Below are 22,577 nucleotides of genomic sequence, written 5' to 3'. Positions count from 1 at the left end.
AGGGCAATTTTAGTGAAAGAAAAAGCTATGCCAACAGACATCTAGTGACAGTAAATAATGTTTCTCTGAATTCATGCTGATAAAAATAAGTTCTAACTTTTGCTCTGTAATACTGCAGCTTAAGCACAACACTTAAGAACCATGAAACGGTTTGTGTTCTAATGCATAAAAAAAAAATGTTTTTAAAGGACATAGCCTATGAATGTGAAAAAACATATAGGAAGCGCAGAGGAAGATATCCCATTATTTTAGCTGCCACTTCTTAGCTCTGCTGTGCACCTGCCAGTAAGCCGGCTGACAGGTACCATCTCGCAGCCTGGCAGCAGGGCACTACGTTGGTCCAAGCTTCTCGTCTGGCCACGTACCAGCTTCTGCTCTTCCCACCACACCGCTACTCTTGCCCACTACCACAAAGGCAGGAAGCAAGTTCTCCAGTGCAGGTGCCACAGCTTCCCCTTCCCTCCAGGATGTTTCTGTGGGAAGGCCCTTGCTCACCCCATCTCAACACTAATCACGACAGCCCGCTGTGGCCTGGCTGCAGACGAGGAGCAAGGCTGGAAGGGCTGCAGGTGATCTGTGCGCTACGGGACTCGGGGAACGCCTGCCTGGGGGACTAGGCCGCAGCCGGCCGGGACACCACCACATGCTAGGCCCTGTGGCGCCCCGGCCTTCAGCCCAGGGCGGGGAGGGGGAAGGCGGGGCAAACGCGGAGGCCCCGGCAGGGAGGGCTTGGACAGCACCTCTCGGGGCCGGGCTCGGGGCTGGGAGCGGACCGGGGAGCCGGGCGGCCCCGCGGAACCGGAACCACCGCCACGCCCCCATAGCGGCTGGCGGCGCGCGCGCGCGCCGGGGGGGCGGAGCCGAGCGGCGGTCACGCCCGGGGGCGGGGCGGGCGGCGGCGGGTTTGGCGCGCGCTGGCGGGATCCCGCGCTTCCCGCCGTGGCCATGTCTCGCCAGAGCACCCTGCTCCACTTCTTCCCCAAGGCCGCCTCGGCGCCGGCTCGGGCGGCGGCGGCTGCACCGGCACCCGCCCTTCCGCAGGCCAGCGCGGGGACCGGCCGCCGCCGCCGCCCCTCGGGGGAGCAGAATGGCCGCGAGGCCGCCGCCAGCCCCGCCGGCGCGGCCAGCAACGGCACCGCGGGCAAAGCTGCTGCGGCCCGGCGCAGGGAGTCGGGGGAAAAGGGCGGGGGGGACGGCGCGGCCGCCAAGGCCCCGAGGTAACCGGTGGCGGCGGAGGGAGAGGAGGCCGCGGAGGGGGAGGCGGAGCGGTGTGGCGCGCGCCGCCCGGAGCGGGAGGCGGGCAGCGGGCAGCGCGCGCGGGCCACTGCAGGAGGGGGGCGGGGCGGACGCTGTCGCCGGGGGAGGTTGGAGCGGGACCGCGCGGGGCGCGTGCGTGTGCGCGCCACCACCCCCGTGTGTGTAAACGAGAGCGGCGAGTGGCGGGTAACGCGGGCCAGCGGCCTTCCCCCGCCTCGGCCCGGGTGCGGGGAGGCCGGACAGGGCCGGCAGCTGCCAGGAGTGGGGCTGGTGTGTGGCGTTTCCAGTGCGAAACGCTGGATTTCCTTTCTGTGCCCTAGCCCGGGGTGCGGGTCTCAAACGCCAGCGAACGGGCGTGGGGGCAGAGTGTGGCGGGGTTGAAATCTCGGGGGAGAAGGAGAGAGCACGCAAAAGCTGCATCAGCTGCTTTGCAGTGGAGACAAGAGTTTTTATTTTTTTGGTTTATTTTTTTTTGTAGCTGGAGGGTTTTTTGAAATCTTATTCATTTCCTCTAAGTGCTCTGTTGAGAATTAGTCTGTACAGGAAACCTTACCTTAGTTACATGGGTTGACAATTCATGATATGCAGTCTGCAATCTTTCAGTTACTGCCTGGTTGGGCCTAGTTATTCTCTCCCCCTCCCTTATGAAAGCCTCTAAGAGTCTGGTTACACGTGGGCAGAGGTGGTCCAGCCTGAGCAGGAGGGGTTGGACAAGGTGACCTCCAGAGGTCCCTTCCCACCTCAGCCAGTCTTCTGTGACTGTAAAGCTCTACCTTTGTGGGGATCCAGTAGAACTTGGAGGAGCAAATTAAAAAAAAAATCGTTTAAGAGAAGTGTTGATGGTGGTATAGAAGGACTACATAATCCAGGTTGCACCACCTAGGAGCCTTCCAAGACCTTCAGAGGGCAAGCTGCTCAGAAACAGTGTGCAGTTATATGTATGAAGAGAGCTGTTTTAAATTATTGTGTTTGTTTGCTAAATTACACACCTGTTCATAGAATCACAGAATGGTTTGGGTTGGAAGGGACCTTAAAGACCATCTAGTTACAACCCCCCCTGCCCTGGGCAGGGACACCTTCCGCTAGACCGGGTCGCTTAAAGCCCCATCCAACCTGGCCTTGAACACTTCCAGGGATGAGGCATCCACAACTTCTCTCGGCAACCTGTTCCAGTGCCTCACCACTCTCATAGTAAAGAATTTCTTGCTTATGTCTAATCTAAACCTACTCTTTTCAGTTTAAAGTCATTACCCCTTGTCCTGTCCTTGTCTTGTTAACTTTGCAGTGTCTCCTGTGAGTATTCACCCGGTGACTTGGTCTGGGCCAAGATGGAAGGTTATCCTTGGTGGCCGTGTCTCATATACAACCATCCAACTGAAAGTACAATAGTCAGAGGAAAAGGGAAATCCGCTCGCATCCACGTACAGTTTTTTGATGACAGCCCTACAAGGGGCTGGGTCAGTATTAAATATCTGAGGCCCTATAAAGGTAAGAGATGTAAATAAAACTTTTTGACATGGAAATATGTCACTTGTTTGGGAAGAATAGGCATTGAGTATGGGGTATGGTATTCTCCTTAGAGAAAGAGCAGCAAACTCAAGATTGGTATTGAGTGGGAAAGCATGTTTTGTACTTTAAGTTAGAGAAAGCAAGTTTTTGAGGGTTAGAGGAGCATTTATGGTTATACAGCTCTTTAAACGTAAAACATTAAGCCTTCTTGTTTATTAGATTAGAATACAAACTGAAATCTTGCTTATGTTTTAAAGCTTTTCCTTTTATTTCTCCCATCAGTATAAAAAGATCTAAAAGATAAATCCTCTGTTTAAATTTTTAGCCCTGAAATCCTTTAAATAATTAGGAAAGTCCAACCGAGTTTTCAGGCAGGCATTTAGAAACTGCAGTTCGTCCAGAATCAAAAGACTAGACACAGGATGTTTGTTAGGTAACTAAAATTAATTCTGTTGTGGTGTTATTTATTTTCAGCAATGCCATACAGGTTTGTTAATAAAATATATAGCTTGGGAATTTAAACTTTGTTAGGGTAGTGGTCATAGTTACAGAGCAGGGTTGGTGTTTGTCATCTTGAAGAAATGACTTGGCTAACTGAGGAATATCAATTGTAATCAAGAATTAAAATAGCATTTTGCACAATAAATCTCACCTTATTGATAATCATGATCTATTTTCCTCTTGTTTTACAATTTTACTGCTGCTAAAAACTGTAAATCATTGACTGTAAATTGTCATGAGTAAACCATATTGCTGGAAGCTATCTTGTTCTTAATCAAACAGGTACTCTGAATGTAATACAGTCTTTTTGATACACTGTAGGATTTGCTTATGATGTCAGTGAAAAACTGAATTTAAACACTTTCTTCCTTTTTACAAGTCAGAGGGGTAGACTCCTAACAGTTCGGCATGCAAGAAGTGGAGGGTTATATACAAGGTGGTTAAGTGAATGGGCAGGTGTTACGCAACTGAGCATGCAGTTAAATTATATGGTGAGATCTTTCTCCTGCCACTGTTAAGTTGTCAATATTAAATCAAAATATTTTTAGACACTCTCAGCACATTTGCAAAACTAAAATGGAAATCTGGTTTGCTAATGTGTTGCATTTGTGCTGTAGAAGCAGCTACTTGTAACTCCATGCTTTGCTACTGCAAGCTCAAAGAAATCAGTGTGAGAAGGAATTCTGTTTGGCTTATTTCTGAGATAGTTGGCCTCCTACAAGTCAGCTGCCTTTTGTCTGCCATTGACTTAGAGCTGAAGTTTCAGTTAATAGCAGCCTATGAAGGGATTCACAAGAATGAGTGTAAGGACCTATTCAAGGAGATTGTACTGTCCTATGCAGACAGCTAAACTTACAAGAGCAGAAAAAGGAATCGCCCTTTCCCATCTATAGCATACCCTTATCTCCCCCTTCTTTCTTTCCCCAAGCTGAATATATAATATGTTGTATGTATCATTCACTTTCTGAGCATGGCATTACGATGAATCTCGGTGTCTTTGGGGACCCTTTCTAGAAATCAGTCTGTAGGTTGGCTGGCTTTGTTTTTGTCTTTATGTACAGGTAGTGGAAGGAGGAACTGTGGTGCTCAAGTGATACGAAAGAGGATGAGGAAGTGGTGCAGTTATTAATAGCAGGCTTTGCTTCATACCCTGCAGTGTCAGGGTGGATTGCCAGTGTAATTGATGATCAGCTAATCTGGCTAATAGGTTGGTGTTGGGTCTGGATGCCTTGCTGCACTCTCAGGAGCGGTTTAAACGGCCATCAGAGCTTTAGCCAAGAGGTCTATGTCATAGATGACCGGTGCCCGTAACTTGAAGATAACTTTGTGGTTGAACTTGCCTGTCATTGCTAAAATAGCTGTGTGGTCTCAGTCAGGTCTGCTGCCCCGCTAGTATAAAGCGTTGCTTTTCAATAGTAACTATAGTTAGTGTGAGAGTGTTTAGAGCTTAGCGTAGAAGTATTCAGATGCGGCAATGACTTACAGAAATAGAAGCAGCTTTTCAAGCATTCATGTAGTAGGTAGGCCTTTCATTTGCGAGTCTTTAGACTTGCTTCAGGGGTAGTTTATCAGGCTGCATGAGTGATGGGTTGCTGTATTTAAGATGTGGCGAGAATGACTGGTAGCAACACAGAATGTTAGATACTAGTTGTCTGAATACATTTAAAAGTGAGTATGAACACTAACTGAAGGACTGGCTAAAAGATAGACTAACTTCAGTTTCTGGCAAATTATTTGTGGTTTTACAGGTTCATCAGATGGGGAGGCACTGAAGGGAGGTATGTTTTATAGTACAAAGCCTGAAATTAAAAGAGCAATGGTGCTAGCGGATGATGCAATGAGTAAAGATAAAACTAAGCGGCTTGAACTGGCAGTATGCAGGGAACCGTCAGACACTGAGGAGGAAGAAGAAGAGGAAGAAATGGAGGTAGGATTTATTTTACTTGCTGTCCTTTTCAGAAATAGTGCTATAGCTTAGAAGCTGTCTCTTGGAGCTAAGCGTGGAATATCCTGCAGTTCCCTGGTACAGTAATCACAGCTTATCTGCTCTTTAATCATGCATGCATATGTATCCTTGTGTCTTTTTTCGTACTGCCTCTGTGTTTTCAGATCATATGCTGGTCTCACCTTTTCTGGTTGGAAAGACAAGTCTAATATCTCTTTGGTGTTCTGTATAGTAAGAACTGACCTCTAAAGTTACTTAACTTCTCTAAAGTATATAATCTCTCTTCATTGATTACTCCTTTGTTAGCCCAGATGACTCACTTTCTCACTCATAAATTTAGTACTTTTTTCTGGTGCATCTTTTTATCTTCTCTGTCTGCTATTCATATTCCAAATTCCCCTAAGTTCTGAATCAAAGTTTTAATTTGTCGTAATGTAGAGATTTCTAACTTTTTGAATGTTGTAAGGCATTATGTTGGATTTTTGGAGCATACCCTCAGCTTGTAAAGTAGCACTGAAATACAAATTGTACCGCTAACAGCAATCTGCTGATGGGGTAACTAAAAGAGATCTTTCATTGTATTGTATTCACGTTGTATTGTGAATGATTCAGTATCACCACATACATTGGAATAGATTTCTTTGGAAAGGAATGGCATGAAGAAACTGTCAGTGGGATAGTGCTTTTCCTTATTTTCTCTGTCAGAATGGCCCATCTACTCTTTCTCCAGCATGATGCTGCCCCAAGGAACAGGTGCCACGCCAAGCATTGTGTTATGTTTGTGGCAACAGTGCGGTGTGCACTGGCGTTTTGCACTCTATACACTCCCTCCGCTGCTGTTTTTCTCCAACACCAGCACTGGCGTTCTTAGTTTCAGGCTGAGAAGGCAAATAATGGAGTTTCTTTTCTTTCTCCTAGGCATGCACAATCTTTTTGAAGGTTGCGATAAGTTAGTAGCCTTTGCCTGTTCTGTTTGTTAGGTGCAAATAGGTAGTTAACTCAAAAAAAACCACATCATGGGCAAAACTCACATAGGCTACTACTGAAAGGCTGCAAAAACCAGTCACATTTCTGACATTGGTCAGTAGGAAAAAATTACAGCACAGAGTTAGCTTAGGGAGGCATTTATTCTTTGTGCTGAATTTCATGTACCGTATGCCTTTTGTCTAGTTTGAATGTTTTGTCCATCAGCATCACTTATAGAAAGTAATGAATGAGGCTGTAAAGAATACAGAGAGGAGTAATTATGCCACTGGCTGGTAGCAGTTCGTTATCCAGAAAACAGTTAAATTCTGTGAAGGTAAACTGAATTGGCTGTGGGTCTCCTGTCTCTTGCTTGAAGTATCATAGCTACTGCATTATTGTACATTTTTTTGTGCTTGTTTTTGCAGCAGTGATACTTTATTTTGTAGCCAGAATCTTCTATAGGTAAAATAATTTCTTTTTCCAGCAGATGAATGAAAGCGCGTCAGGCAACAGTGATGACTGCAACAGTGAGGAGGATGTGAAGAGTAATAAGCGAGTAACAAGCAGGGAAAGTGCCATAAAAGCAAAAAGAAGAAGAGTGTTGGATTCTGACAGTGATCATGATGGCTCTGATGTAGAGTTCAAGCCTGATATGAAAGAAACAGGAAGCAGTGAGGAAGCTAGTAGTGGAGTGGATGAAGATGAATCTAGTGACACAGAGACAGATGCTGAGAGTGTTCCAGAAAGTCCTATAAAAGTCCCTTCTAAACGCAAGAGAAGAGAGAGAAGCAAGCCTGCTAAAAGGAGTAGCTTAGAAAATGAACGTTCTGAAACGCCCAAAAGAGCAGTAGCTGTTTCTTCAGAAGCCAAGTCTAAGCTGACATCGTTTGCAGCACCTGAAAGTTTTGAATCTCAAGCAAATCCTTGCAGTGGAGGCATCAGTGGCTTTGCAGTATGGGAACATGAAAAGCTTGATTGGCTGCAGGAAGGGAAAAAGAAAGACGCGCACAGGAAACGGCAGGGTGACCCTGATTATGACCCGTGTACTCTGTATGTACCTGAGGACTATCTCAATAAGTGTACACCAGGAATGCGCAGGTGGTGGCAGCTGAAAAGTCAAAACTTTGATGCTGTGATTTGCTACAAAGTTGGAAAATTCTATGAGTTGTATCATATGGATGCAGTCATTGGCGTAAATGAGTTGGGCCTGATCTTCATGAAAGGTACTTGGGCCCATTCAGGTTTTCCAGAAACTGCGTTTGGCAGATTCTCTGATGTTCTAGTGCAAAAAGGGTACAAGATAGCCCGTGTTGAGCAAACAGAAACTCCAGAAATGATGGAAACGCGCTGCAAGTCGATGGCCCACCCAACAAAATTTGACAAGGTTGTACGCCGAGAAATATGCAGAATCATCACCAAAGGCACTCAAACTTACAGCATTCTAGATTGTGATCCCTCTGAGAACCACAACAAATACCTTCTGTGCGTTAAGGAAAAAGAAGACTCCTCTGGACAACGTGTTTATGGGGTCTGCTTTGTTGACACGTCAGTGGGGAAGTTTTATGTAGGCCAGTTCTCAGATGACCGGCACTGTTCGAGGTTTAGGACTTTAGTAGCGCATTACACTCCTGTGCAGGTACTGTATGAGAAGGGGAACCTGTCTGTGGACACACAGAAGATACTGAAGGGCTCACTTGTTTCTTGCATTCAGGAAGGGCTGATCTCTGGTTCTCAGTTCTGGAACGCATCTAAAACACTAAAAGTCCTTCTTGAAGAAGGATATTTCAAGGAGAATCAGAACTCTGAAAATGGATGTTCCCTGCCCTCTGTAATCAAATCTCTGACTTCAGAGAGTGACTCGCTGGGATTAACTCCTGGTGAAGACAGTGAATTAGCTTTGTCAGCTCTTGGGGGATGTGTCTTCTATCTCAAAAAATGTCTGATTGATCAGGAGCTGTTATCGCTGGGAAATTTTGAGGAATATGTCCCTGTGGATATTGATACTGCAAAAACTGTGAGTTCAAGTAGTTTCTTTGGCAAAACTGACCAGCGGATGGTGCTGGATGGAGTCACTCTGATGAACTTGGAAGTCCTGCAGAACGGAACCAACGGAACCACAGAAGGTACTTTGTTGGAAAGGATTGATTCTTGTTGTACACCATTTGGGAAGCGACTGCTGAAACAGTGGCTCTGCGCTCCGCTTTGTAATCCTAAATCCATCAATGATCGTTTGGATGCTGTTGAGGACCTTCTGGCAGTGCCAGATAAAGTGTCTGAAGTTAGTGAGCACCTGAAGAAACTTCCTGACCTTGAAAGGCTGCTCAGCAAAATTCACAGTATCGGATCACCACTTAAAAGTCAGAACCATCCTGACAGCAGGGCCATCTTTTATGAAGAAATCAAATACAGCAAAAAAAAAATTGCTGACTTTTTGTCTACACTGGAGGGATTTAAAGTAATGAATGAAATTGTCGATGTCATGGAAGAAATTGCCAGTGACTTCAAATCTAAAATCCTTAAGCAGCTAGTCACCCGCAAAGCCAAAAATCCAGATGGCCGCTTCCCAGACTTGAGTGCAGAGCTTAAAAGATGGGATACTGCCTTTGATCATAACCAGGCTCGAAAGACGGGAGTGATTACTCCAAAGGCAGGCTTTGACCCCGATTATGATAAAGCACTACAGGATATTAAAGCTGTTGAGGAAGATCTTCACAAGTACCTGGACAAGCAACGCAAACTGCTTGGATTCAAATCCATGCTCTACTGGGGTGCAGGCAAAAACCGATACCAAATGGAAATACCGGAAAGTGTAATATCGCGTAACTTGCCTGAGGAGTATGAGTTGAAGTCAACCAGGAAGGGATATAAGCGCTACTGGACCAAGGAGATTGAGAAGATGCTGGCTGCAATGGTTAACGCTGAAGAGCGCAGAGATGCAGCACTAAAAGACTGTATGCGGCGTTTGTTTTACAACTTTGACAAAAATAGCAAAGACTGGCAGACAGCTGTGGAATGCATTGCTGTGTTAGGTAAGAGGTTTTCTTCATTTTGACGTAGAGTAAAAATACTCTGGTGTAGTAAATGATGACATATGATCTGGATAAGCAAAAAAGGCTTATTGCCAGCTCCTAGTTTGTAGTGTAAAACCTCTGATTGTGGTAACAGCAGTGATAATTAACAGTCATCACCCATTTGCCTTCTGACAGTAAAATGCAGAACAGATGGGTTGCTGGGTCATGATGTTTGCAAGTCTTTCTTAATTCCTGCTGTGTGACTGTAGGTGTGCAGCTGAGTATTTTTCACAGTTCAGCATAGCCTGGTGGGTCTCTCACTGCATGTAAGATTCTTGTGTACGCATTCTTGGGTAGCTTCTTAATAAATGAAGGCAATGATGCAGGTGGAGGTATAAAAATCTAACCTGCTAGTCATCTCTTTTGCCTCTGAGCAGGTTGCTTTCTCAGCGGCCTTTAAAAATAAAAAAGTGATCATTGTCACTCCCTTGAAGAAGATAGTCTAGTAAGATGACTTTCCCCCCAATCTGTATTCCCTTCTCAGGACTGATGTACTCTTGTACTGTTAATTTTCTGCTAGCATGAGGCACTCCGGGATATCTTTGCTCCAGGGAAAAATGAAAGCACTCTCTGAATGCCACTGCAGCAGAGAAGGGAGGACGGGCAGGCAGTGTGTGTCGTCCAGAAATGGATTCTCTGAGTGGCTGGGAGAGCTGGGAAGCAGTTACTCTAGCTACGCCGTAGTACCAGGGCAAGCACTGAAAACCAAGGCAGACCGAGCTTTCAGGCTTAGCTGTAATAAAGTCTCTAAAATCATGTAACATGGTCTCATTTTGTAGGTAATCAGCTTTTAGAACCTTATAGAGCTAGGCTAATTGTGGGCTGTTGTGCTGCTACTTTCTGCTTGGCCAGCAGAATCTTGCTACTTACATAAATTTATTCTGGCATCTTTCAAGCAGTATTGTGATTCTTAACAAAGTAATTTACTGTCACAGAAGCTGATTTCCTCTTTCCTTATCTTGTTTCAAACCAAAAAACAATGCAAGAAAATATTTTGTACACCTACATTAAAAATAGCTTTAAAAGTGAAATGATGTGGATTTTAAAGACTTTAAAAACTAGAGGGGAGGATTTTTAATCTGACATCAGGAAAAATCTGGAAGGAATGAGGAAAGACATTGTAAATATCCCCACCTTTTACTTGTCCTTCTGGAGTACTTCTTGGGTGTTTTCCTTAACAGGAAAATGGAAAGGAAGTGGAAAATTTTATTTCCAAAAATGCTGTTCAATAAGTAAATGCATTCCAGTGAATGAGTAAAGAAAGGTGACAGTGTGACTTACTGGAATTTCTCTTAATCTTATAGATGTCTTGATGTCCCTTGCTAACTACAGTCAAGACGGTGATGGACCACTGTGCCGACCTGTAATTCTACTGCCTGTGGATAGTGCTCCTCCCTTCCTGGAACTTAAAAATTCACGTCATCCATGCATTACAAAAACTTTCTTTGGGGATGATTTTATTCCTAATGACATCGTGATAGGCAGCAAAGATGAAGATAGCAGTAGTGAAGCTTCCTGTGTGTTAGTAACCGGCCCAAATATGGGTGGCAAATCTACACTTATGAGACAGGTGATTGACTGTCTATGTAGGATTGAATGTTCCTGAGTACCTGTGTGTTTTGCATAAAGGAATTGCATGATTTGACTGTTTATAAATGTCAAAGGAAGTCCCAGCAGTGGTCTTCAGGGTGTGCAGCACAGTACAGCAATTACACTGTAAAGACAAAATATAACCTGGTAGAAAATGCCCGTGTTTAGACAGTAATCTACTCGCATGTACTTTAGCCAGGAATAAGTTTTATTTCTCTTGTGAGAGATGGTTGGTAAAAAGTGGTAAGAGTATTTTTTATCAAGTGGCCTTGTTTAGGACTTGGCATCATCTGGCAAAAGATGCTTCTGCAGGTTGAACAAGATGGAAATAGAGATCAGCAGCAATGGGGAAAGCAATAGGGGAATTTGCTTTATAAACACTGCTTGCTGTGATAACTTGTGTTTTGAAGGCTTTCAGAGTAGTCTAGTCCTACTTGAGATCATGATGCTGCAGCCTGGAGCTGTTAGAACAGCAGGAAGCTTTATGTACTCTAGTCTTTGTTTTAGGGGAAATAGTTTCATTCCCTCATTATCTGTGTGGAACTGTGTGCCCCAAGCACACGCTAAAAACTTACATGTTTTAATGTCTGTTCTGCAGGCTGGTCTCCTGGTTATAATGGCTCAACTGGGATGCTATGTACCTGCTGAAGCCTGCAGGCTTACGCCGATTGACAGAGTATTTACGAGGCTTGGTGCCTCAGACAGAATTATGTCAGGTGAGTTTCTGAAATCAGCCGTCCAAAGTGCTTTTGCCACTGAGTGAGTGAGTTTTCGTACTTTGAGTGGGAAGTTGGAAAGGGACAGTCTGTTCATTTTGCAGGGAGAGCTGGGCAACTCATTTGTTGTCTCTTACTGTTCAGAGTAGAAACAGAATTGTAGTTACGCTTGATTTGTTTGATATGCTTGTCCTCCATTAATTTTTTGACAGACACACAGGATCACTTTTTAATGAATTTTCCTATTAAAAGCCTGCCTTCCAGCTGGATGCAGGTCTGAGGAATATCTTTTTGGATACTATACAGTTCATTGTGTTCTACTTACACAGTTACATCTTGTTTAAAGTGTTCTGGAATAGGACAGTGATATTCAGGTAGCCGTTGTAGACTTGTACCTTCTCACAAGGACTAGAGGTCCTTTGTTTCAGAGTGCCTGCCTTATGTCTGAAATCTGATTTCTTTAGATGAGTAAGAGAAAGGCAGCCTTCCTTTCTGGAAGGAGTAGTTGACAATTCTTGGGAGTATTTTTGTTTCTTTCATGGAGAGGAAGACAGAAGCAGAGGATGACACAACTACTGGAATGAGAAAGTCTGCCTGTGGTGGTAGGCAAAGTGTCATGGGGCTAGAAAAACAAAGGGTTTTTTTTGTGATAATAAGAGTAGTATCACAACTCTTTTAAGGAGGGTGCAAGATCTTCTGTGATCTTTCAGCAGAAAGATGTGGGTCAGTGAATATGAAAAGAGTTAAGCCTACTGAACTTATTGCACATAAGGAATTTGGAAGTGAATTATTCTGAGTTCTTAATTAAAAAAATATTTACACTTCCCCAAATCAAGGCTTTCCTTTGCAGCTAGGTAATTTTACTAAGGCTTCCTTTGCCCAGCTATTTTCCATTTTGTTTAATTTCAGCACAAAGAGAAATCTTAAGAATGGAAGAGTACTTAAGTGCTTATGGTAGAAAAAAACCCTGCCCTTTCTGCAAGAGAGAGATTGGTCTAGAAAAATGTAGCATTTTCAACTGAGAACGCTTCTTTTTCTTTTCCCTTCCAAATATGTACGCAAATGTTTTAAAATGTTACATAAGACAACTGAGTACTGCATGGCAGAACTGGCTTTGAAATCTGTTCTTGACGCATCAGTTTCCACACTGTGTAGAAATGAAAGCACAGCGAAAGCTGTTCTGGGGCAGTAATTTCGTAATGGATGTCAACAGGACTTTTATGAAGTAAATTTTATGTAATATCATTTTGAAATTGACTATATGATTTTAGGGATTTATTTTCTGAAGTGAATAAACAGTTATTCCTAAACATGGTTAAAAACCTATTCAGTCCTTGAAATGTCTTTAAATAAATGCAGAAAATCAGAAGTGCTGGACACTGCTTAATAATTTATGTTGAAAAACTTATTAATTACAGCACAGCAGTGCTCATGCAGCATGAGTACAGGAAGTAAATACTTGCCTGCTCTGAAATTACATTAATTCCTACTGCATGTGATTATTTGGAATGAATCCTACAAAGAATTGGTAAATCTGCACTTTATACATGTGGATTTATTGTGTGCAAGGGTCTGAATAACTTTGTATGTATGTACTACTGCTTCTAATCTGTTAAACAACAATTTCAGGTCTGAATTTCGGGCCTCGTATAGTCCGGGTTGCTGGAACTCCTGTAAGATATTCAGTCGTTAGCAGCAGTGTATTTGTTTTGTCATAGTTCTCTCAAGTAGAGTACATGAGTACAGCCTTAATTATCTGAATAATTCATTACCTTATGAAATCAACAGACAAAACAGTAAGTCTAGTCTCTTAGTCTTTTTAAAGACTTTCTGCTTGCTTTTTCACTGTGAAAGGCCACACACCTTTAGGCCTGCCTCATGTGCAATTAAGAGCAAGAAGGGGCACAAAAGATTGTCCCCATCTTGTATCCTTTCTGCCCCTCTTTTTGTCCAGCAGGTACATCTGACCAGTGCTATTAAAAGGAGACAGATAAGGTGGCCTAAACCTTCACTCTAATTAACTGTACTTGTGCCCATGCCTCTACTCTTAAGGAACTAAAACCTGCTTTTTCTGGCAAATGGAACCCCACCATTTTCATGCTGGAAAAAAAGCTTTATGTTTTTATTTGCTGTCAAGCTTCATTTTAGGTTGACTGAGGCTGGAGTGCAGATTAAAAGGGGTTTGAGTTGTGCTTTTCAGATACTTGACTAACACTTCATGGCTTTCCTTTCTTTTAAAGGTGAAAGTACCTTCTTTGTTGAATTGAGTGAGACTTCTAGCATCCTCCAGCATGCAACGCAGCATTCCCTTGTTCTTGTGGATGAACTGGGTAATTAGTCTATTTTATAATAGATGGAAATTAAATCTTAAGAATAGCTTTTGGGCTGTCTAAATGGCAACCAAGTACACAGGGGTTGCTAATGTTTAACTGGCCTGTATTTTGCAGGTACCCTGGGAACTAATCCAAGGCCCTCCCTACCCCCCAATCACTATTAGCTTATTTGTAGCTGAATTTTCTTGCTTTCCTTTGCATAATTACTTGCAGCAAACCTTGAGCAAGCCAGCAGCAAGTCTCAGGGGGGCAGAAATGTCTTTTTCTGCAGTGCAGAAGAGAGTGATTGTTACAGGGCACATACTCGGGTCACTTCACACTGGTGCTGGTGGCTCTGACTACTCACTGCTGTTTGTCGATCTTCCACGCAGCAAGAACAACAAACAACATGAATTAATACATGGCAAACAATGCATTGCCTTTGTCTTTGCTTTTCAATTTCTTCTCCAGGCAGAGGCACAGCTACTTTTGATGGAACAGCTATAGCAAGTGCAGTTGTGAAAGAACTTGCGGAGAAAATCCAGTGTCGGACGCTGTTCTCCACACACTACCATTCGCTGGTAGAGGATCATTCACACAACGTGGCTGTGCGGCTCGGTCACATGGTACGTGTCTGCTGTAACACACACACCCCATGGGCACTAAATCATAGGATTTTTTCCAGATTAAACTGGCACATTTCATGCTGTGCATGCTTTTCTGCACTCTTCTGCCCCGAGTCAGAGGTGTCCTGAGAAAAGGATGCGATGTTTCATGCATTGATTAGTAAGCATTACATCCACTAACATGTTACTGACTCTTTCTAGGCATGTATGGTTGAAAACGAGAGTGAAGATCCAAGCCAGGAAACAATCACATTCCTGTATAAGTTCATTGAAGGAGCATGTCCAAAGAGCTATGGCTTCAATGCAGCAAGGCTTGCTAATATTCCAGAAGAAGTTATTCAGAAGGGGCACAGAAAAGCAAAAGAGTTTGAAAAAATGACAATTTCACTGAGAGTATTTAGGTAAGGCCTTGGTTTTCCATTTTTAAGTTGCACATTGCTTATCAGGCATCCATTTTAAAATGTAGGCAGTGGCTTTTGCTTATAGTCTCACAAGAGAGGGGGAAGTTAAAACTATTTATGTGAGTATCAAATGTACCTCACAAGCAGTGAGGGAGGGAAGTACTAAAGCCTGACTACAAGACAGCAGGTATGAGTAATGGGGTATTTTAAGCCTTGGGTCACTGTACTAGTCTCTAGAGCTAAGAGCTTCATTTGCATAGGGGCATTGGGCTGGCTGTGAGCTGAGCCGAACTGAAAGAACACAAGTAAGCTCAGTGCTGGGGGATGTGACAGGTACTACTGGAGTCGCCTATACACCAGACACAAAACAGCACCTGTGTCTTCTAAAGCTGCACAAGGACCAGGAAGCTTAGGCTCTGCCTCTTGATGCCCATGTTCGGTTAAGCTGACTTCATTATTTTCCTTAGGTATCTGTGCCTGGTGGTGGATGGTGCAACAAGTGATGCAAACGCAGTTCAGAAACTTACTGCTATGATCAAGCATCTTTAAGAACACAAGTGTTTTTTGTACTGGTGGTTTCTCAAAAAGGTGGTATCAGACAACGTTATGATCTAATAAACTTTATTTTTTAAAAATGACCATTTTTCCATTGTCTTTCCTAGGAAATTAAACCCTTTAATTCTTACCTACCCTCTACATAATGGTTATTGAGTACTCCACAATATATTAAGTCTAGATGTTATGGTACATGCATACACTTTCAGGCTGTTGATTACCCACTGTCACCAATACACATAAATGGAAAAAAGCTATGAAACTGTATAGGGCTGTATATATACTTGTCTCAGCTTCATTAGAGCAGGAAATTGCTGTGATTTCCAGCAGGTTACGTAAGTAATGTCCAGACTGTTCAAAAAAAAACTATGAACAGAGTAAAGTACAAGACTGTTTTGAGGAGACTTTCTACAGTGTACTTTAAAACATAGTAAAATTTCATTCACAAAACTTAGTTACATGGGTACTTTGTTTTATAGTGCATTATAGTCTAGGAAGTCTCATTAAAACACTCGCTGTTTTTGTTAGGGTGGTTTGAGTACAGACTATTGCTGGGGCAGGGAAGGAGATCATTCTAACTTCAGAGGACACCAGAAAAATTGCTGGATATAATTTAAGATTAGTGTTTTCTCTTTCATAGAAAGAACGTACATACTGGGACATGAGTACAGTTACAGCAAGTCTAGGTGTGCTAACAAAACAGGACACATTCAAGTACAATAAGATTTTTTTGCTTGAAATTAGAAACAAACTACATGAGATTAAAGCATTAAAATCATATTTCTCAATCTGAATAAATGTTAAAAAAATCAAAAGAAATGCAGAAGTGCTAGCTCACATTTTTTACCATGTTACAAAAGCAATTGGTACCCATGTCCATAAAGGCAGCAACAAAGAATGCTGCTTGTCTACAGAATAGTACTACTGCAAATTGGACTGTGTTTCAATGCTACTTGTAAAAACACCAGCTTTCAGAAGTTGGTATCTGTACAAAATTGCAGCTTATTTTTCTTCACTTCTGTCCCTTCAAAGTCTTTGTTTACACAGTAATGCTAAAACGCCCAGTTCTGTTATCCTGAGTCAACATATTGCCACTTTCTTTTTTGGTAGGTTGAGCTCCATAGTGTCAACACCTCACACATCCGCTTTAATACAGTCTCTTTCTGCAGAAATGGGCAAGTATAACTTCCTCCAAAAAAAAAGTTTTAACAGTTATGATATTAGAATGGCAGGACTTTCTTTCTGAAAGGAATTCAGTTGTGCTGCAATGTATTAGATTCTATAGGTGGAGCAGAGTCATATAGTGTATCTGTATCATGTGTAGGCTCTCCAGCAAGCGTACAGGGATTAGACAGTGTTCCAGCACCACAGTCACAGAAAAACCTAGGAAGAAAGAGAGCTCTTTAGTTTCTACTTCACTTGCATTGAGCAATTTTGACAATGTACTCATTTGAAACATACCTGTCATGTCTAATGAATTCTACATCATGTCCTTGATGGCACTTCTTAATGCAGTTCACACATATGGCATTACGGTCTGTGGTGTTACAGGTGTGACATCTGAAGTAAAACGCATCGCATTAGACATGAATTAAACATCAATGAGCTGAGTGAAGTGCTCAGGGAAGGTGTGGGGGGCAAAAGAATACCAAAGAAAGGATGTGGGCAAAACTAAAATTTCAGACCTTGGATTTCATGGCATACTTTTGGTTGCTCATTTCAAAAAAGCAGTTCTGCCATATAATCCCTTAGGGTCAGGCTCACAGTAAATTAGAGACAATGGGAACTTGTTTAATCCTGTTCTGTTGCAGCTGAGGAAGAGCACGCATTTGTGTGTTAACAGACATAGAGCAACAGTTTTAGGGGTCTTCCTAGAAGAAAAATAGTGTTTATTTTAAAACTTTACTGTACGTGACAGAGAAGAACCTGTTACCTGTAGAAGTCATGCATCGGATAGCTGGTGTAACTTGAGATCTTGTATAAACACTGGCCTCTGCTGACAGCTTTTTCTATGGCATCTTGATTGTTCATTATTTTGTTATCTGTTGGGGGGAAAAAAAAGCCAAGAACTAATCATGCCTGGATCTACGACTTTTTTTTTTTCCTCTTGAGGTGTTAAAGCAGACGGCCCTCCCCCCTCTTTTTAAGAGCTGAACCCATCAGTAACAGTTAGTTATATGCCTACACTTCAGTTTTGGCATTTAAGCATATCAAATCCTCAGTGCCAGATTACAAGGCAGATGCCCAGACAGTGCAGTGCACTCCTCAGATCAGAAAGACTTTCTCTCTGCGCACATCCCACAAAATACCTGATAACCCTTCATTTAAATACTCTTCGTGAACTGGTTTGTGAATACATTGTTAGAGAAACAAGCTTTCCTATCAGGCTTAAGTTTTCTGTTGAGAAGTCTGATACCCAAATGTTTGAAAGCCTCTCATGTACCACAAGGACTTTTACACATCCCTTAGAAAGCAGAAAAACATGGCTCTTCCCCAAGAGGAGAATAAGGCACCTTCCAACACAACGGAAGTGGGAATTAGTCTGACCACCTCCAGGATTTTAAAGATGCGTCCAAGGCATAGCAAATTCGATAATCCTCTCCTGTTATTCAGCTACTAGATCTTCTGTCCGGTCCCAAAGTGCACCTCAAACTAGTTTTCTCTGCGGCCAGCAGCAGCACAACACTGACTAACTCAGCCATAAGCACAGGAGCTGTGAAGCATGGAGCCAGAGCTTGTGTTTCAAGTGGTGTAAAGAACTACAGAGGAAAAGGCAAACAAGTACAGCCAAGCACGTAAAACCTCTGCGAACTGAACCTTTTTCTTCTAGAATAGCCTGCTGGAACTGCCTGGCATTCAAACCATCATACCAGTCTCCTCCAAGAGGATCTCCTCTCACACACACTTCCTCACTCTACATAGGAATTTTATGTACGTAAACTGTTTCTATTTTCTAGAAAAAGTGATCGGGGATTTTGAATATTCATGCTTTTAGATCTTAAAAGTCAAGTGAGGCATGTTTCTTTACTGGACACTTGTTTTCAGATATGTGACAAAAGACATTCCATTATATTAATTTCAAAGTGGAATTTGAGATGGGCCAAAGACCAGTAACCAGTTCAGGAACAATTTTGAGACAAGAGAGCTAATAACAGAGTTTTAATATGATAGGAAAGCCTTAACTTACCTTTCAAAGTTTCTGGCTTAAAAAACCGCAAAACCTCTAAGATAGCTTAGCTTGGTATATTACCTTCAGCTGAAACTCTTTAGTTACAACTCAGCTCAATGTGATAATAAATCTGAGCCAAAAATTGAAAGAAAATGCTACAATAACCCCCCAAAGCAGCAGCAAATAAGAAAAAATGCAAAGTGAACAAACACAGCCAACAAAGGCTCAAGCTCACCTTTCATCGTGACATTGACACCAGACGCTAGAAATAAGCCTCCAAAGCGGTTGTTGAAAATCTGATTGCCTTCTAATGTTGCAGTTGCATGATTTGTTATTTCAATACCTTTATTGGATCAGGGGAACAAAGAGAAGAAAAGAAAGCGGGGAAGTTAAATCCCTAGTGATTGTGCAATTGTACCTCTCTCATGAACTACAGTTTGTTTTGTTTTTTTAAACAGTCATAAACTCAGGGGAAGAAAAGGAAAATGACATAGCTAGAAAATGCACTGTAATTTGCTATAAAACTGAGGTTCAAATACTTTTGTTGAATCCTTTCAAAGAGCTACAGCACATACATGGTTTCTGGTAGCAACAATACACCACTAGTTTATCTGATAGTAGAACAGTACCATGACCATGTATTTTCAAGAGAGATATGATTTTTGAGTGCTTAAAGCTGTCATCTCCACATATATTTGAAAGTTCTTGTGCACATACCTTACCCTTTTAAAAATATCTTTTAAAAAAAGTTCAAGATGGGAACCTAAAATTCATTTATTTAAATCTTAGTTTTTATCAGTAACCTGTGTCTTCCAAGTTATTTGTCCAGGACTGCTCTTGACAGCAACCTATCCTTCCCCCCCACCACACTGAAACAACACCTTTAGAGGCTCTTCTCAGAAAACTTGCTTCTTCTGAAAGAAAGATGGGAGAAAACTCAAGAATGCAATTTTAGTTTAAATGGAATGGAATGCAACATGTATGTAACTGTCATCATAAACAGTAAATTGCATGAAAATAACTATTAAACATACTTCATCTCTTTTGGAGTAGAAAATGCTCATTTTAATAATTTTTCAGGAGTGGAGAAATTAATAATTTGTGGAGTGAGAAAGTTAAACTCAAGATGCAATTTAAATCTCTTTAAAATGTGTATTTGCTCCATTTCCTACGTTTTAAAGCAGTGATACAATATTCAAACCAGCATCCAGCAGATCAACTATAAATATCTCACAGAAAAATGAGAAGGCAGAATGTGTGTCGTTTCTCAACATGCTAGTAATTACAGAGACTGCTGTAAAGACATTCTGGCTGTAACTCTGAATTCTTCAACGATTTCTAGAATATACTGAAGGATATCTCAATCTCTGTTGAAATGTCTAAATATCGTGGTGTAAAGAAACTCAGAGTTAGCTTTGTTGAGAGCTTACTCTAAGCTCTAACACTGTAAAACTTGATTTAAGCAACACAAACCTGCAGCAAATCCATCAAATATTCGATTTTTCCTTAGCACGGGGTGGCTGTTAGTGCTGATAAGAACACCGGCTTGAGCATTCCTGAAGATATCATTCTCTTCCAGAAGACCTATGACAGACCAAACACGACATTTCAGCTTGTTAACATTTCCTTACCTGTAACCACTCTGTGAAATATTTTCAAGAGATCTCACGTATCATCATCCTACTAATTCCTTTCATTTGAGGAATACCCACCAATAGCACTGAAGTTACTGATACAAGTTCAAAGTAATTCTCAGTGTATAATCACCTAAGTGTATTTTTTCAGTATACAAAATAGAATTTTTGGTCATATGCACCATTACAGAAAACTCTTTTATTTCTGAGAAAACACTAAGTCTTTCCACTTTCCAAATTTTTCTAATATCTTTCTGTTCTTGTCTTCTAAAATGAGCAGCCTGCCAAAGCAAAGCTTAACTTGCATTTTTGTTACTGCAGGACAGGATTACTTTAAAATGCTCAACTTTAAATTTAAGCTCATTTACAGCAAGTGATTCTCTACAAAATATCAGAAGCTGGTATCGGGACACAAAACAGTCAGGGGATTTCAGAGGAGGACCACTTCTAAATTTTCCTTAAAGATCTGTCTTTTTTCCCCCCTAAATCTTTGACACTGGCAGAACCTGAACTGTCCAGATGCATGATTTTGGCTATACAACTTGAATTAAATACTGTCTTTCAGTCAAATGGCAAAGCTTACAAAAGCAGATGGCATAAAAAGACTGTCCTAAGAAGCAATCTAACAGTCATCTTGGATGAGATTAATTACCTCTGTCTCCCACAGAGTTCAGCATTACTGATGTAATTAAGGCTAAAAAGCATCAGTGTATGTTCATTATAACTATTTTATTACTTCAAAAGACAAGAGCTAGGTTTCTAAAGAGCACTTTGAAAAGGACACTGCTTAATCTGAAATTAAACTCTTATCCAGAATATTCAGTATATGCCAGTAAGGGAAAAAAACTACCTCTTCCCCCATTAAATATACAGATGCCTCCATCTCTTCCATCATGGATTTTATTTCTTCTTAGTGTAGGATTACTGTCTGTTTTAATCCATACACCAGCCATTGCATTATCAAAAATTTCATTGTCTTCTATAAATCCAAGCCCTAAAATTGAAGGAAGGGTGGGAAAAAAAAAGGATAATTAATGGGAAAAGATATTATTGCAGAATATAAACAATTCTGGATAAATGTAAAAAACAAACCTACCAGAATTATAAACAAGAATACCACCATTCTGACCACCCCAGATCTTGTTGCGTCTAATTTTGGGGTTGCTTCCAGTTCTAGAGAGAAACACAAGCACCATAGTCATCTGAAACAGTTTACTATGTCCAAGGCCAAATGTTTAAAAGCACCTCTACAGAAGTGCCCAACAGATCTCACTGCTTTAAAATCTTACTGAAACAGTTATTTCCAAACATGCAAACAGGTTTTTATGGACTTCAAGGGTCACACATTCTAGTCAATATCTAGGCTGTACTAGTAATAACTTTCTTGTAAGTTGAAGCAGAGAATGTTCAGACATAATGGATTTTTAAAAAAAAAGTTATTTTTTTAAAATGAAATGACAAGAACAGTTAAAAAAGACAAAAGAACACAAAATGAGCTATGCCTGTTTTGACATAAAATCAGAATACATTTTACCTTATCTGAACCCCTGAGTACATGTGATTATAGATGTCATTATCTTCTAACACGCCATGTCCATTGTCATAAAAATAAACTCCAACCTAACACATCAAAAATTAAATTATTAGTTCCAAAGTAATGAAGTATAAAACTATAGAACTTCCTTCTTTATTCCCCCCCCCTTTAACCACAGAGCAAAACTCACCTGTTTACCACTGTGTATTCTGTTTCTCCTCAAGACTGGAGTGCTCCCTGTTGTGACCCAGACTCCAGCCAAAGTATTGCTGTAAACTTCATTTTCCTCAATCACACCTTGTCCTTTTTCATGCTAAATACAAGACAATTTAAGAGCTGATAAAACCTGCTAACCACTGATACTGTTTTTCTGGCTGTACCTATCCCTTCACAACATGGCTTCTTTACTGTAGCAAAGTAGTTCTTTTCTATTTGAGAATGTATTTTCACTTTTGCTTTTTTTTTGTTTTTAAATAACAGTACATAATTATTTTGAATGTTTGCCACTAAGGGAAGAACACTTTGCATGTAAATAATTATATTTCAAGGCTCTGCAGTAGTATTTGCAAATCTCTGCTAGCTGTTGGTAGAAGAGGTACCTCCCCCAAAATGCAACCAGATGAAAGCTGTGGCACCTGGCACTTAAACCTGCACCCAGCCCTTTCCAGACCGACAAAAAATTGGCATGCCTCAAGGTAACTATCTTCACCACGTGTTTGTGCTTAAAAGTAAAGCAACAGTATTCTTGCTCAGGGTAAGCTCTTCTGGTTAGATTTACAGAAGGAACTGAT

General features: G+C 41.6%; 2 protein-coding genes across 4 annotated transcripts in view; one reads left to right on the top strand and one right to left on the bottom strand.

Moving 5' to 3' along the window:
* Window positions 1-928: 928 nt before the first annotated feature.
* MSH6 (mutS homolog 6) lies at window positions 929-15,532 on the top strand. Of its 2 annotated transcripts, none has more exons than XM_086746016.1 (10): window positions 929-1,217; window positions 2,543-2,745; window positions 5,016-5,194; window positions 6,666-9,207; window positions 10,554-10,819; window positions 11,438-11,555; window positions 13,796-13,885; window positions 14,339-14,493; window positions 14,695-14,894; window positions 15,362-15,532. In XM_086746016.1, exons 1-10 carry the CDS (start codon window positions 946-948, stop codon window positions 15,441-15,443), a joined length of 4,107 nt encoding a protein of 1,368 aa, XP_086602142.1. In that variant the 5' UTR covers window positions 929-945; the 3' UTR covers window positions 15,444-15,532. The 2 variants fall into 2 exon arrangements, with proteins under 2 accessions (XP_086602142.1, XP_086602141.1); XM_086746015.1 differs by having other exon boundaries at window positions 6,663-9,207.
* Window positions 15,499-22,577, bottom strand: part of FBXO11 (F-box protein 11) — a 74,862-nt gene continuing 67,783 nt past the window's right edge. For both annotated transcript variants that reach the window (XM_086746017.1, XM_086746018.1), the window contains exons 15-23: window positions 21,977-22,099; window positions 21,787-21,872; window positions 21,349-21,425; window positions 21,103-21,246; window positions 20,092-20,202; window positions 18,854-18,961; window positions 17,383-17,491; window positions 16,911-17,009; window positions 15,499-16,832 (exon numbers count right to left, since the gene is read on the bottom strand). In XM_086746017.1, the coding sequence (XP_086602143.1) occupies window positions 16,703-16,832; window positions 16,911-17,009; window positions 17,383-17,491; window positions 18,854-18,961; window positions 20,092-20,202; window positions 21,103-21,246; window positions 21,349-21,425; window positions 21,787-21,872; window positions 21,977-22,099 (987 nt within the window). In that variant the 3' untranslated portion in view covers window positions 15,499-16,702. The remainder of the gene's footprint in view (window positions 16,833-16,910; window positions 17,010-17,382; window positions 17,492-18,853; window positions 18,962-20,091; window positions 20,203-21,102; window positions 21,247-21,348; window positions 21,426-21,786; window positions 21,873-21,976; window positions 22,100-22,577) is intronic.

This window comes from Chlamydotis macqueenii, chromosome 3, assembly GCF_036417535.1.
Source record: "Chlamydotis macqueenii isolate bChlMac1 chromosome 3, bChlMac1.mat, whole genome shotgun sequence".
NCBI classification, from domain to species: Eukaryota; Metazoa; Chordata; class Aves; order Otidiformes; family Otididae; genus Chlamydotis; species Chlamydotis macqueenii.
Note: the sequence above shows the minus strand (reverse complement) of the source record. Positions and strands in the feature narration are given on the sequence as shown.